At 39.4% G+C, this 13,467-nt stretch overlaps 1 protein-coding gene across 1 annotated transcript; it reads left to right on the forward strand.

Annotated features, from left to right (window-relative positions):
• Positions 1-1,035: 1,035 nt before the first annotated feature.
• Positions 1,036-4,843, forward strand: Il6 (interleukin 6). The gene is made up of 5 exons (XM_046463636.2): positions 1,036-1,131; positions 1,292-1,464; positions 2,482-2,595; positions 3,006-3,158; positions 4,158-4,843. The coding sequence occupies exons 1-5, from the start codon at positions 1,116-1,118 to the stop codon at positions 4,323-4,325; spliced, it is 624 nt and encodes a 207-aa protein (XP_046319592.1). The 5' UTR covers positions 1,036-1,115; the 3' UTR covers positions 4,326-4,843.
• The last annotated feature ends 8,624 nt before the right edge of the window (positions 4,844-13,467 follow it).

Raw genomic sequence — 13,467 nt, forward strand, 5'->3', positions numbered from 1 at the left:
TTTTAGAAGGTGCCATAAGATCCATCTTTGACATCCTCATCAAAGAAATTAGTAGTATTCTTTCCCCATTTTTACCCTGAACCAAGTGTGTTTCAGCAACTTGAGTACTCCCACAAACCTGGGCCCATTCACCTACCTTATGCTGCCCTAAGACAAGAAGATTGCATGTTTGCTGGCAGTGGTGAAGAAAGTTGGGCAGCAGTAGGGACATAACTAGCTAGAGTGCAGGATAACTCTGACACAGAGATTAATTAATTCTTCTTACCAGAAGAATTCACAAGGACCCCCCAGGAAGAGGTCAGGGAACCAAGGTGAGAGCAGGCATCTCCCCTATGCAGGCTGGAACAGGTGAGGAGGAAACTGGTAGGTGCCACTTTTTGGCAAAAAGGAGACATTTATGCATGTACCACAGACTCTATCTGGAGACTCCTAGAAATAACTACACAAGATTTGAGGATAGCCAGACAATTCTGCAACAGCTGGTCATGATGAAAGCCAGGAAATAAAAATTCTGAGATGACTGGTAGTAGTATCTTCTGTGTAACCCCAGAAGGCCGGGGTGCTGTAGTGTGAGCTGAGGAAAATCAGATCAGACATCTAAGGTTTTTCACAAATACAGATAGACAGAACATTAAATCCTAGCCTCTTAGTCTGGTAATCAAAGTATTGTTTTTTAAAAATCATAGTTTTAGTTTCTTTTTCCCCCTCATAAAATACTGTGTGTGACTTCAGCTTTACTTTCTCAAAACTTGCTAAAGTGCTGAGTCACTAAAAAAAAAAAAAAAGAAGAAAGTAAAGGAAGAGTGATCCTGCTTCTTAGAGCTAGCCTCAATGATGACCTAAGCCACACTTTTTCCCCCCCAGAGTTGTGAATATTTTGATTCTAAACGACGTCACATTGCACAATCTTAATGAGGTTTCCAATCAGCCTCACCCATTCTGGCCCCACCCCCACCCCACAACAAAGATTTTTATCAAATGTGGGATTTTCCCATGAGTCTCAAAATTAGAGCCTCAACTCCCAATAAATATGAGACTGGGGATGTCTGAGGCACATTCAGCTCTTGAGCCCACCAGGAAAGAAAGAGAGCTCCATCTGCCCTCCAGGAACAGCCATGAAGTTCTTCTCAAGTAAGTGAAGAAAATCCCTGGCCCTGGGAGTCCTGCTGGCGGGGCTACTGAGCACGGTGTGAGGGAGGAGGCGTGTGGTCGAGTAGGGCTGGCTGCCAGCCAGCAGCAGGCTCCAGCTGCTGTCAGCTCACGCCCTGCTTTCTCTTCGCCTTTCTTCCAGTTGCCTCCTTGGGGCTGCTCCTAGTGGTGGCTACTGCCTTCCCCGCCTCAGAACTTCAGAGAGAAGATGGAGAGAATAGTGTTACTCGAAATAAACCAACACGTGCCTCTTCTGGAAAAACCGCAGGACAGATTTCCTACCTCATCAAGGAAGTCTTCGAAATGAGAAAAGAGGTGGGTAGGCTTGGTGTTGGGGATGAAGGCCCCATGTTGGCATTCATTCATTCTTGTCCTTGAAATGTGGACAGGGCTTCTGAATTAGGAGGTCTCTGCTGTGTTCTGGGGCATGTTAGGCTTGAGGCAAAGGGGCAGACTGTTCTGTATTTCTTTGCTGCTGGTCTCGGGGGAGGGGGGGTCCTTTTCTGAAAAATACAGAATGGGGCCTGAATCTGTTCCCTGGCCCATTCTCAGTTCCATACTTGACATAAACTGAGGGTTACTGCTTCTCAGATCTCTTTTTCCTTTACTGAAAAGTAAAGTCTGCAAACCTTCAATTTGTACCTCAGAGATGGGTGGATTAGATTCCCCTGAAATTAATGCTCAGCTTTTCAGGGCAGTTGTAAGCTCAATGAGGAGGATTCCCTAGTGTCGTTCTTTCTGAGATGCCTACCTGAGGGCCCACCAAAGAGGCAAAACCTTAAGCAGATTAAAGCATCTCTCAACTGTCATTGCAAAGTATTTGGACTTTGTTTGATAAAAAGGAAAGAATACAGGAGAGCAGACTGGGAGACCAGACTATAGTTCTGATTGTGCAGAATCACCTTTGTGATCTTGGGCAAATTTCCTACCATCTCTGAACTCTATCTAAAATTATGAAGCTGGACTAGATGATTTCATAGGTCCTTCCAGCTGGAAATTTTGTAGTTTAAATTATGTTTGCCCAAAATTATCATCAAATTGCTGTCATGTATTAAATACCTATAATGTGCCAGGCACTTTATATAAATATACTATCAAATCCTCAAAACAAGGAGATATTTAATGATTCCCAGTTTGGAGTGAAGTCACAGGTGGGCCTGGGACTGAACTCAAGTATGCCTAATTCCACTAGACTTTTCTTGCCAGTTACAAATTAGATTGTGACTTCATTTTTCTTAGACTTTCCTGGCTGTGGTAGAACACAAATCAGCCCTCTAGTGGTGTTTGCTTTAGGGGCACTTAAATGCTAACAATTCTAGTGTTCTTTCCCAGCTGTGCAAGAATGATGAGACCTGTATCAAGAGCCATGTGGCAGTGTCCGAAAACAATCTGAACCTTCCAAAGATGACTGAAAAAGATGGATGCTTCCAAACTGGATACAATCGGGTATAAACTTCTAACTATTCCTCAGCCAAAGCTCTTTTGCATGAAGGGCCTGCATATCTCTGAACAGGCAAGGCCAGACATGGGTCCTCTGTGTTGGGATTTTTCACAGCTGCTTAATGTTAACCTAGCTCATTCTGGGTAAGATAGTTAGGGGACCATTCTCCTCTCTGGCTTCCCTAGGCAGGATCCAGGCCCAGCCTCCCTACTGATGTCACTCTGTTACACCCGTCTCCTTCCAGGAGTCTCTGATTGTCCAGATATTTAAAATGGGGCAGCTGATGCTGTCCAGTGTCCCAAAATATGATGCCTAATTCTCTAGAGAGACAGAGGGAAAAGATGCTGAATTATAGAAATTTTACGCTTTCAGATTGATTCTGTCTCTTAACAATAACTGATTTCTCCTCTTATAGGACAACTGCCTTGTGCGAATCACCTCTGGGCTTCTGGAGTTTCAGGTCTACCTGAGGTACATCCGGAACAAGTTTCAGGAAGGCAATAACAGGGACAGAGCTGAACATGTGCAGTTCAGTTCCAAAGCCCTGATTGAGATCCTGAAACAAGAGGTGAGTACTTCCTTATCCCTCTATAGGGCTCAAGAACAACTCAGGGATGCAAGGCTGCTTAGACAGGGATGGCTGCCTATGAGGCAGAGGGACAGTGAGCCATTATTAAAAAAAAAAAAAGCAAAAAATGGTTTTCATATTTTAATCACTGCCAAGTGACATTCTTACCAGAAAGTTAATGCAGAGAAATGGCCAAAGGCTAGGGACCAAGCAGGGACCAAGGGCTTTGCCACCACCAGCTAACTATTAAATGGTAGGTCATGGAAGTTTGGCTCAGAGTTTGGATGAGCCAAGCAAAGTGAACTGAGGAGAGTCCTAGAATGAAATGCTCTGTGCTAACCCTACCTCTTGTAGTTGTTTGCCTTAAACCAGGGCTTTTCATACCTTAATCTGCACAGGAATTCCAGTATCTCATTTGCTGTGGTCCGATTTAGCAGGTCTGGGTGGGGCCTGAGATTAGCATTTTTTACAACTCCCTGTTGTCAATGCTACAGTACTCTAGGACCACACCTGGGGGATTCAAGGCCTTCTGCAACTGGTTGTCCCCATGTCCTTGGGACCCTTGAAGGACCTTTCTAGTCCTCTTTATACCACAAATCAGTGGTCTCTCAAAAGATGCTGGATGGATAGTAAGGGGAAAACTGGAGGAAAGTACTAGATTTAGAACCCATTAAATTGCCTTTAGTTATGAATTCTTAATTTACCTATTAAATAACAACTTTGTGCCAGGCACTGTTTTAGAAACTAAAGGGAAAGACAGACAAGGTAGTGTTGCTGTCCTATAGATGCTTACCATCTGGTGGGAGACAGAGCGGCAAAGGGACGATTAGAATTCAGTTGTTATAGAAGGGACCTTCTCAGTGTGGGCTCAGAGAAAAAGCACTTCCCCTGGATGTGTCAGGACAGGTGGCCTCAAATCTCACCCCAAATTTAAACATCTTCCTACAGCCCGGAGCAATCCTTTTTGTTTTCTAACAATCCTTTTTGTTTTCCCTTCAGGTGAAGGATCCCAATAAAATAGTCTTCCCTAGCCCAACTGCAAATATCAACCTATTGGCAAAACTGGAGTCACAGAATGATTGGCAGAAGGTCATGACCATGCAACTCATCTTGAGCAACTTTGAGGATTTCCTGCAGTTCACCCTGAGAGCTGTTCGGAAAGCATAGTGGGCATCTAAGCTTATTGGTTCATGGGCATTGCTTCCTATGGTCAGAAAACATGTCCTGTCCACTGGGTACCTACCTTATCTTGTTCTCTACGAAGAACTGACAGTATGAGCGTTAGGACACTATTTTAATCTTAATTTATTGATAATTTAAATATGAGATTTGAGTTAATTTATATATGATTTATATTTATAATTTTATGAAGTGTCACTTGAAATATTTTATATAATGGTTTTGAAATGATATAAAAGTCTAGGCAGTTTGAATATCCTGCTTCAGAGCCAGATCATTTCTTGGAATGTATAAGTTTACCTCAATAAAATTGCTAATTTATACATTTTTAAAGAAATATTCATGTTGTGTTTTTATGTTTAGACTTTTTATATCAAAAATCACATTCTTTAAAAATCAGCATTTAAGCCTATATGTCATGAAGCTAAATAAAAGTCCAAATGACTGCAAAATGGTAAACAATGAAAGAGCAGCCAGGTGTGTAATGCCAGCAGTGTGGGAGGCTGAGGCAGAAGGCTTGCAAGTTCAGAGCCAGCCTTAGCAATTTAGTGAGTCCTTGTCTCAATTTTAAAAAAATAAAATTAAAAAAGGGCTGGGATGTGGCTCAGTGGTAAAGCACCCCTGTGTTCAAAACCTGGGGCAGGGAGGGAGGGAGGAAGGAAGAGCACCTGGGCATGTCTATAATCCCAAAGACTTGGGAGCTGAAGCAGGAAGCTTGAGTATTACGTTTGAGGCCAGCCTCAGAAACTTAGTGAGATTCTGTCTCAAAAAATAAGGACTGGGGTCATGGCTCAGAGGTAAAACAGCCCCATCAATATAGAAGAAGAAAATAAAAGAAAGAGCAAAAATTCTTTCCTGAATGTTAGATATTTACCAACAGAAAAAGACTGCTACACAGAATCATGATGGTAATTGAATCCCCCAGAGGGAACAATTTTTCAAGATCTAACAATAGCTTGCAAGGTTTGAGAAATACCAGAGTGACCAGTTTTGCCTCTTGTCCAAGGGCAATTCAAACACTTAGAAAATTTACCAGCATCCTTATGCATCAGTTTCCAACTGCAGGACTTGTCAATTGACATTTGTAATTTTATGAAGTGCCACTTGAAATATTGGTTGGTTGGTTCTAGCTAAGCCTGTTTCCCAATTTGCACATGTATTCCTCACCAAATAAACATTCTTTGCTTTTATTTTAATCTCATTTATAATTTATCGGTTTTCAAAGCTTAATTAAATAAAAAAAAGCAATAATCACTTGGAGAAAGAAATAATTGAACACAAACTACATGCCAAGTACCAGGCTATATGTGTCACATACATCATATCATTTAATCCCAGCACTTGCACACTTTTTTCTGGATGTAGGAGAGAAAGTGATTTACCTAAGTCATTCAGTGGGAAGATATAGCATGAACCCATATTTGAAATCCAAGTCAACCTGTCTCCAGGTTTAACTTTCAGATCCCATTTAAATATAGGGAACACATTTAAAGATGCAATCAGACTTTGAGATCATCCAACCACTTATATAAGACATAGCAATGTGCAAGCCTCCAAATAACAATGAGAAGTTCTGCCTCCCTCCTGAGTAAAAGAAATATTCTAAGGACTTCTAGAGGAGGCAGTGAAGGTAGATATACCTTCAGTCAGTGCAGGTAGATATACCTCCATTCATACTGGCAATATTCTTCAACTGTCCTCTCCCCTCCCTTACCAAGAATGGTGGTGAGAGAAGCAACCTGCACAACTTAACATTGGCTCTTCTATCCCATTTCAATACAACATTGGGAATTTAGTACAGATTTCCCCTTTCTAACCCCAACAATGTAAAAGTTCTGCCTTCTAATAAAGTTTCCACCTCCCCAACCACCATAAATTTCTTCCTCCTGCTGGGTAAGGGAAAGTCCACAGAGGCCAAGAACTGAGAGGAGCTAAGCAAGAAAAGAGCACATGCTCTGACTTCTAGAAACCATGCATCACAAGTGGGCTTCCCAAAATTAAGGTCAAATCCAAGAAATAGCAGTTTACCAAAGAATTCATTCTTCAAACAAAAATGTATTGAGCTTCATGTATTTGTCAAGGACTGTTCATGAGGAAGCTACGGACAAAATAGTCAGGGTCTCCACTCTCATGTGGTTTACTATGGCAGGGGGGAAACAGGCATTGAACAAAAAGTGTAAGTGTGATGAGGTTTACAAAAATGAAGTGTTGAGACTCTCTGAGAACCCTACTCAGGGGCATTGATGGCAGGGGGAACTAACTAAACTTTGGGAGGGTAGGCCTGGAGGCTTCCTAGAGGAAACAAGGTTTCAACTGAGATAAGAAAGATGTAAAGTAGTTAAGCAGGCCAAGACAGGAGAGCATTCCAAGCAGAGGGAATAGTATGTGCAAAGGCCTGAATCAACAAAAAGCATATTATAGTTGAGATATTGAAAACTATGTCTAGTGCATAAAGAACAAGAAAGGGAATGGTAGAGACAGAACAGAAAGAGAGACAGGGATCAAGCCACAGCATCAAAAGCCATATTTGAAATTTTGGAATTTATCCCACACATGGTAAGAAGGTAGATTTTAAGTAGTAGAATGGCATACAAGATCTACCTTTCAATTGTATCACTCAGGCTGCAGTGGAGAGAATGAATGAAAAACAGCTGGAAGAAGATGTTGGAGAAGCTTCCTAGAGACCTGCATTATGGTACAGGGACCAGATGAGAATGGCCTGTGTTAGGGAAGTGGTCGTGACAAAGGAAGAGATGGCAATGACAAGTATAAGTCAAAGAGCAGAGCTAGTCTAGTAAGATGTGCTGAGTGCAGAGCATGGTACAGGAATTCCAGAAGACATTTGAAGGCTTTGAAGGAGAAAAGAAGTAGGGTAAAAGAATGAAGAATTTGGGATTTGAGAATGGTCATTTTATTCACATGTTCTCTGAGCAGCTTTAATGTATGAGCTGTCCTCAGCCCTGGGGATACAATAGTGAATAAGACAGGCAAAGTCTCTGCTCTCAAAGAACTTACAGTATAGGGAAAGCAATTTAAGGAAATGGCTGATGGCATATACTAAGCAGGTGTGCTACTGTTATGAGTTGACTTGTATCCCCCCAGAAAGATGTGTTGAAGTCCTGATTCCCAGTGAATATAACCTTATTTGGAAATAGGATTATTATTGACATAATCAAGATAACATGAGGTCATTAGGATGGGCCTTATGAGAAGAAAGGAGACACAGAGACACACATGGAGATATTCATAGGAAAACAGGCCAAGTGTGGTGGAGGGCATCCAAGCTACTCAAAAGGCTGAGGCAGAAGGATTGCTTAAGCCCAGGAGTTGGAGGCCCACATGGGCAACATAGTGAGACTCCCAACTCAAATAAAATATATATAGATATCTACAGTCTGGTGTTCATATGAAAATAGAGGCCAATATTGTAGAGATGCATTTACAAGTCAAGGAATACCAAGGATTTCCCATGTCTACTGGAAGGTAGGAACCCACAAGAGAGTATCTTACCCTATAGATTTCAGAGGAAATGTGTTCCTGATGACACATTGATTTTAGACTTCTATCCACCAGAACTGTCATAGAAAAAAAAAATCTGTTGTTTTAAGCTACCCAGCTTCTGGTAATTTGTTACAACACCCCTAGAAAATGAATACAGCTATTCTGGCAATGCACAGTAGGAGAGTCACGACAGAGCAGATAGGATGGATTAAATAAAATTGCTAATGTAACAGAAAGAGAAAGAGAAATATTCTTGGAGTTTTTCTTTGTTTGCTTGCTTGCTTGCTTTTTTTTTTATTGAGGGATTTTTCAGTACCTGCTGGTGACATGGGGTTGGGAGGGTGGGCTACAGAGGTAGGATAGAGAAGATCTAGAAGCAATGCAGTTTTCTACTGCAGATCTAGCAACAGGGCATACAGTACCAAGGAGGTGAGAGGCAATAGAGAGAGAAAGCAATAAAGACCTATGAAGGGAGCTGAGGTTGTGGCTCAGCGGTAGAGCACTCGCTTCTCACATGTGAGACCCTGGGTTCGATCCTCAGCACCACATAAAAATAAATAAACAAAATAAAGATATTGTGCCCATGTATAACTAAAAAAATTAAAAAAAAAAGACCTATGAGGGACAGATGTGCCCTAGAAATTTCAGACACTATGATGTCTAGTAGCAAATTTTAATTTCTCCTCCTCCACACTCATAAGACTTCTGTAAGATGTATTCACCAAGACAAAGCAAATCTCAGCCAGCTGTGGGTCAAACCAATTGTGAAGAATGGAGGGAAGTCCTTAGCCACATTTGGGAGCAAAATGAACAAGGGATGGTTGAAACCACAGGAAGAATCAGAATGAGATCTCAAGAACTGACCAAAGATAAAAGGGACAGGCAACAACCACAAAGTACAAGACTCCTCGAAGAAAATCAAAAATGCTCAGAGATATTTGGGAAGAATGTGAAATTCCTGTCATCAGCTTAGGATGATGGCTTAGAGACATTGGCTATTATAGTTGGATGTAACAGAAAAGGTTACCCCTAAATGTTAAAGGCTTGGTAACACTTAGGTTACACTATGAATATGATCCAAAACTTTGCAAGAGACAAAGCAGAAAGACAGCAGTATAGATTCCACTGATAACAACTTCAGAGTTTTGGGTGGGTTTAGGAGGGGAAGAAAGAGATAAACCAGCTCCCAAACACACCCACATGTTGTTTAAAAAAAGATTAATAATTAATAATAGAATGTGGTGATATGGTTTTATGGAGCACTTACTATGTGCCAGGCACAGTTTGATGTGCTATTTAAGAGGCACATGTATTAATGAAAGTCACAAAGTTTGCAAATTTTATATTATACTACTCATTATCCACTCATTTCTAATCTCCACCATGTCCACAGTAATAATGAGGCATGGCTGTTCCTCCAGAGACTACATTGCCCATCCTCCTATGCAATTTATATGAAGCTATGCTACAAAGAGAATATTGCAGGCCTCAGTCCACTATCCTTAGAAAGACCTGCTTATAAACCTGGTCTTAGGCTGGTGTCTGGGAATTTGAATGGTAAACAGTTCTTAACATTGACATAACACTTTTTCCAAAGAATAGGAGTATCTAAAGGTTTGTACAAACAATGTGGCTTATGGGAATCCGAAATTTAAATACGTGCAAAAGGGAGGATCTCCTAATAAATATCTTGAGCACCCAGTTCTTACCATCCTGGTGGTCATGTGTTATCACAACTTGTTGGTGGAGGAGTTACATACATTCTATATGAAGCCACTAGAAGAGGATTCTTGGAAGACTGTGCATGGTTTCCTCCAGAATCCACTCCATAAATGCTTTTCCTTTGCTGAGTTTGTTTTTTATTCTTTTGCTATAATAAATTATAGCTATGAGTATCACTATATGCTGAGTAGTGGGTACCCTCCTTAAATCACTGATTCTCAGGGAACTCTTAGAAACCCCCAACATAAAGACTAAGCTTTCACCAATGAAATGTGAGTAGAGTGATGTAATTTTACTTTCATTTACTTAAAAAGAAATTATTTGTCATCTATTTCTAGTCTTTCATCTTTCTGTAGATTAAAATAAAAATGTGATAAACCAGCTTCAATAACATAAAGGAAGTCAATACACATAGTTGTAACACCCAGATGGTACACAGTAGCTATATGTATCCATTTAATTTTAAATTTAAGTTAATTAAAAGTAAATAAAACTGGAAATTAATTACCCCAATTTCGCATGTGGCTAGTATTTATCATATTGAGTAGTAATAAACAGTATAGAAACATTTCTATCATTGCAGAAATTTCTATTGAACAGCTTATATTAGGGTTTAATGGAACAGAATTGAATGGAACTTTGATCACTAAATGATCTCTTGGAACTGAATGGACTCCAGCATGGACCACTAACAATCACTGGATTGTTAGATAATAAAGAAATAAGCCAGGGCTGGGGATGTGGCTCAAGCGGTAGCGTGCTCGTCTGGCGTGCGTGCAGCCTGGGTTCAATCCTCAGCACCACATACAAACAAAGATGTTATGCCCCCCGAAAAACTAAAAAAAAAAAACGTTAAAATCCTCTCTCTCTCTCTCTCTCAAAAAAAAAAGAAAGAAAGAAAAAAAGAAATAAGCCAGATGCAGTGGCACATATCTATAATCACAGTGACTCAGGAGCCTGAGCTAGGAGGATCAAAATTTCAAGGCCAGTCTGGACATCTTAGTGAGAATTTACATCAAAATAAAATAAAAAAGGTTTGGGGATGTAGTTCATTGGTAGAGCATGTGCAAAGCCATGGATCTAATCCCTAACACTACAAAAAATGATATAAATATTACATATTTCTATCTTATTTAAGCAACTATATTTGGAGATATCTTTGTTAAAGTAGCTAAGACTATACTCTAACAAATATAGCTCACATTTTTTTCTAGTACTAGGGATTGAACTCAGGGCCTTGCACATGGTAGGCAAGTGCACTACTAATGAACTCCTCCTAATTTGTTCTTGTAGAAAATAATCATGCAGGACAGGAGCAGAATGCTTATCTGAACACAATCTCCCTTGATGCCCAGGTCTTTAGTCAGGGCACAAGCCTGTGGTAACACTGTCCACATAGGATAGGTCTCGAGGAGCTGGAAAGGTCAATTCTTGTTCTAACAGTGCCCTTTCACAGTCCCATCTTGTGTCATCATTGGGGAAGAGCTTAAAGATCTACATGAATCCCTTTAATCCAGCATTTAATGCTACAGATTTCCCTCTAAGGACTGTGTTAGCTTCATCCCACAAATTTCCATCTGCTATACTTTCATTTTCATTCAATTAGAAAGGTTTTTTTTTTTTTTTTTTACTATTATTGTCATGAGACTTCCTCTTTGACACAGACATTGTAAATGTGCTCTTTAGTTTCCTAGCGTTTAGAGATTTTTCTATTGTCTTTTTGATATCCTGGTCTAGTTTGACCATGGTCAAAGAACATACTCCATATGATTTCAGTTTTTTAACTTTGTTTTGTTTTATGACCCACAGAATGGTCTATGTTGGTACAGATTCCATGGGTGCTTGAAAGAATACATATTATATAGTTGTTAGATGAAGGGCTTTCTGTGTCAATTAGATTCTATTGACTGATGGTGCTCTTGAATTCCTGTATATACTTATGATTTTTTCTAGTTGACCTATCAACTCTTGAGAGAGGGATGTAGAAATCACTAATTATAGTTGTGGATTTTTTTTTCTCTTTTCACTTCTATTGTTTTTTTCTTTACATATTTTGCTGTTCTGTTGTTTTGTGAAAACACACTTGAATTTGCTGTTTTATTGTTGGATTGACCCTTCTTTTGTCATTCGGTAATGCTCCTCTCTGTCCTTGATATTTTTCTTTGCTCTAAAATATAGTTTATCTGATATTAATATAGTCATTTCTGCTTCCTTTTGATTAATATTTGCATGGTATATATTTGAAATCATTTATTTATTTATTTTAATATTTATTTTTTAGTTGTAGTCAGACACAATACCTTTATTTATTTATTTATTTATTTTATGTGGTGCTGAGGATCGAACCCAGGGACCCGCACATGCTAGGTGAGCGCTCTACCACTGAGCCACAACCCCAGCCCAGATATTATTTATTTTTAAACTACATATATCATTTGAACTATTTGAAATGAGTTTCTTGTGCAACATGTAGTTGGGTCAGTTTTTAAGTCCATTATGACAATTCCCATCTTCTAAAGGGTATGCTGAAATCATTAACATTTTTTAAAAATATTCCCTTATTTTCCATGACCACATCTTTGTAGACTGTCCTTCTTTTCATAAATGTCATCTGTTCATTTATTTTTTAGAGCATTATAATTATACACAGTAGTTGGGTTCATCTCAACAAATTCATACATGCATGGAATTTGATTTCAGTTCATGTTCCTCCCTTTTCCCTCCCTCCCCACTTTCTCCTTCCTCTATTCTACTGATATTCCTTTTGCTCATCTTGTTTATTTATTTTTAATTGTGAAATCATTCCCACTTAATGTAATCATGGATATGTTATGGCTCAATAATGCTATTCTATTTTTCTACATTATGTTTGATCTCTCTGTATTCTTATTTCTCTATTTTCTTTTTCCTACCTTCAGATAGGTTACTTAAACAATTTTTAGATTCCTTTCTTGATTGATTGATAGTGCTTTTGAGTGCTTTTCTTTGTAGATCTCTTTTAGTAGTTCTTCTAGGCATTACCATAACTTATCATAGTCTACTAGTGTCAACATTTTACCAGTTGGAGAGAAGCATAGGAATTATTTCTCTTTGTATCCCTTTACTCCATCCCATTTGTAGTGTAATTATCTTAACTATTTTCTCTTCATACTTTGAAAACTACAGTAGACAGTATCAGTATTTTAGTCATCTTTTTTCCACTGTTGTGACCAGAAGACCTGGCAAGAATAATTTTGAAGTAGGAAAAGTCTATTTCGGGCTCACTAGTTCAGAGGTCTCTATCCATAGCTGGCCAACTCCAATCCTTGAGCTGTGAGGTGAGGCAGAGTGCCATGATGGAATTGTGTGGCACAGGAAAGCAGCTCAGTACTTGGCAATCAGAGACCAAGCTTGGCTCACCAGGAATGAAACATACCCCCAAAGGCACGTTCCCAGTGACCCATCTCCTTCAGCCTACAGTTACGGCCCAGTTAATCCATTCAAGTGGCATAATACACTGATTAGGTCAAGGCTCTTATAACCCAATTAATTCAACTCTATATTTCCTTGCATTGTCTCACACATGAGTTTTGGAGGACATTTTATATCTAAACCATAACAGACAGTTATATTTTTTTAATCTAATCATCCAGCATAATTTAGAAAACTCAAAACAGGAAAATCTATTGTTTTTATCCTTTAATTTCTCTCTTTCTTTCCTTGTTCTTCCTTCCTTCTTAGTATTCCAGAATTCCTTCTTTTACTCTTTCTTTTCAGAAATTTCCTTTGGCCATTCTTTTGAAATAGATCTGATGACAACACATTTTTTTTAATATTTATTTTTTAGTTTTTTCAGTGGACACAACATCTTTGTTTGTATATGGTGCTGAGGATCAAACCCGGGGCCGCACGCATGCCAGGCCAGCAC

This window comes from Marmota monax, unplaced genomic scaffold (assembly GCF_021218885.2).
Source record: "Marmota monax isolate L192 unplaced genomic scaffold, Marmota_monax_Labrador192_F-V1.1 WCK01_AAM20220418_F8-fsc00057, whole genome shotgun sequence".
Lineage (NCBI taxonomy): Eukaryota > Metazoa > Chordata > Mammalia > Rodentia > Sciuridae > Marmota > Marmota monax.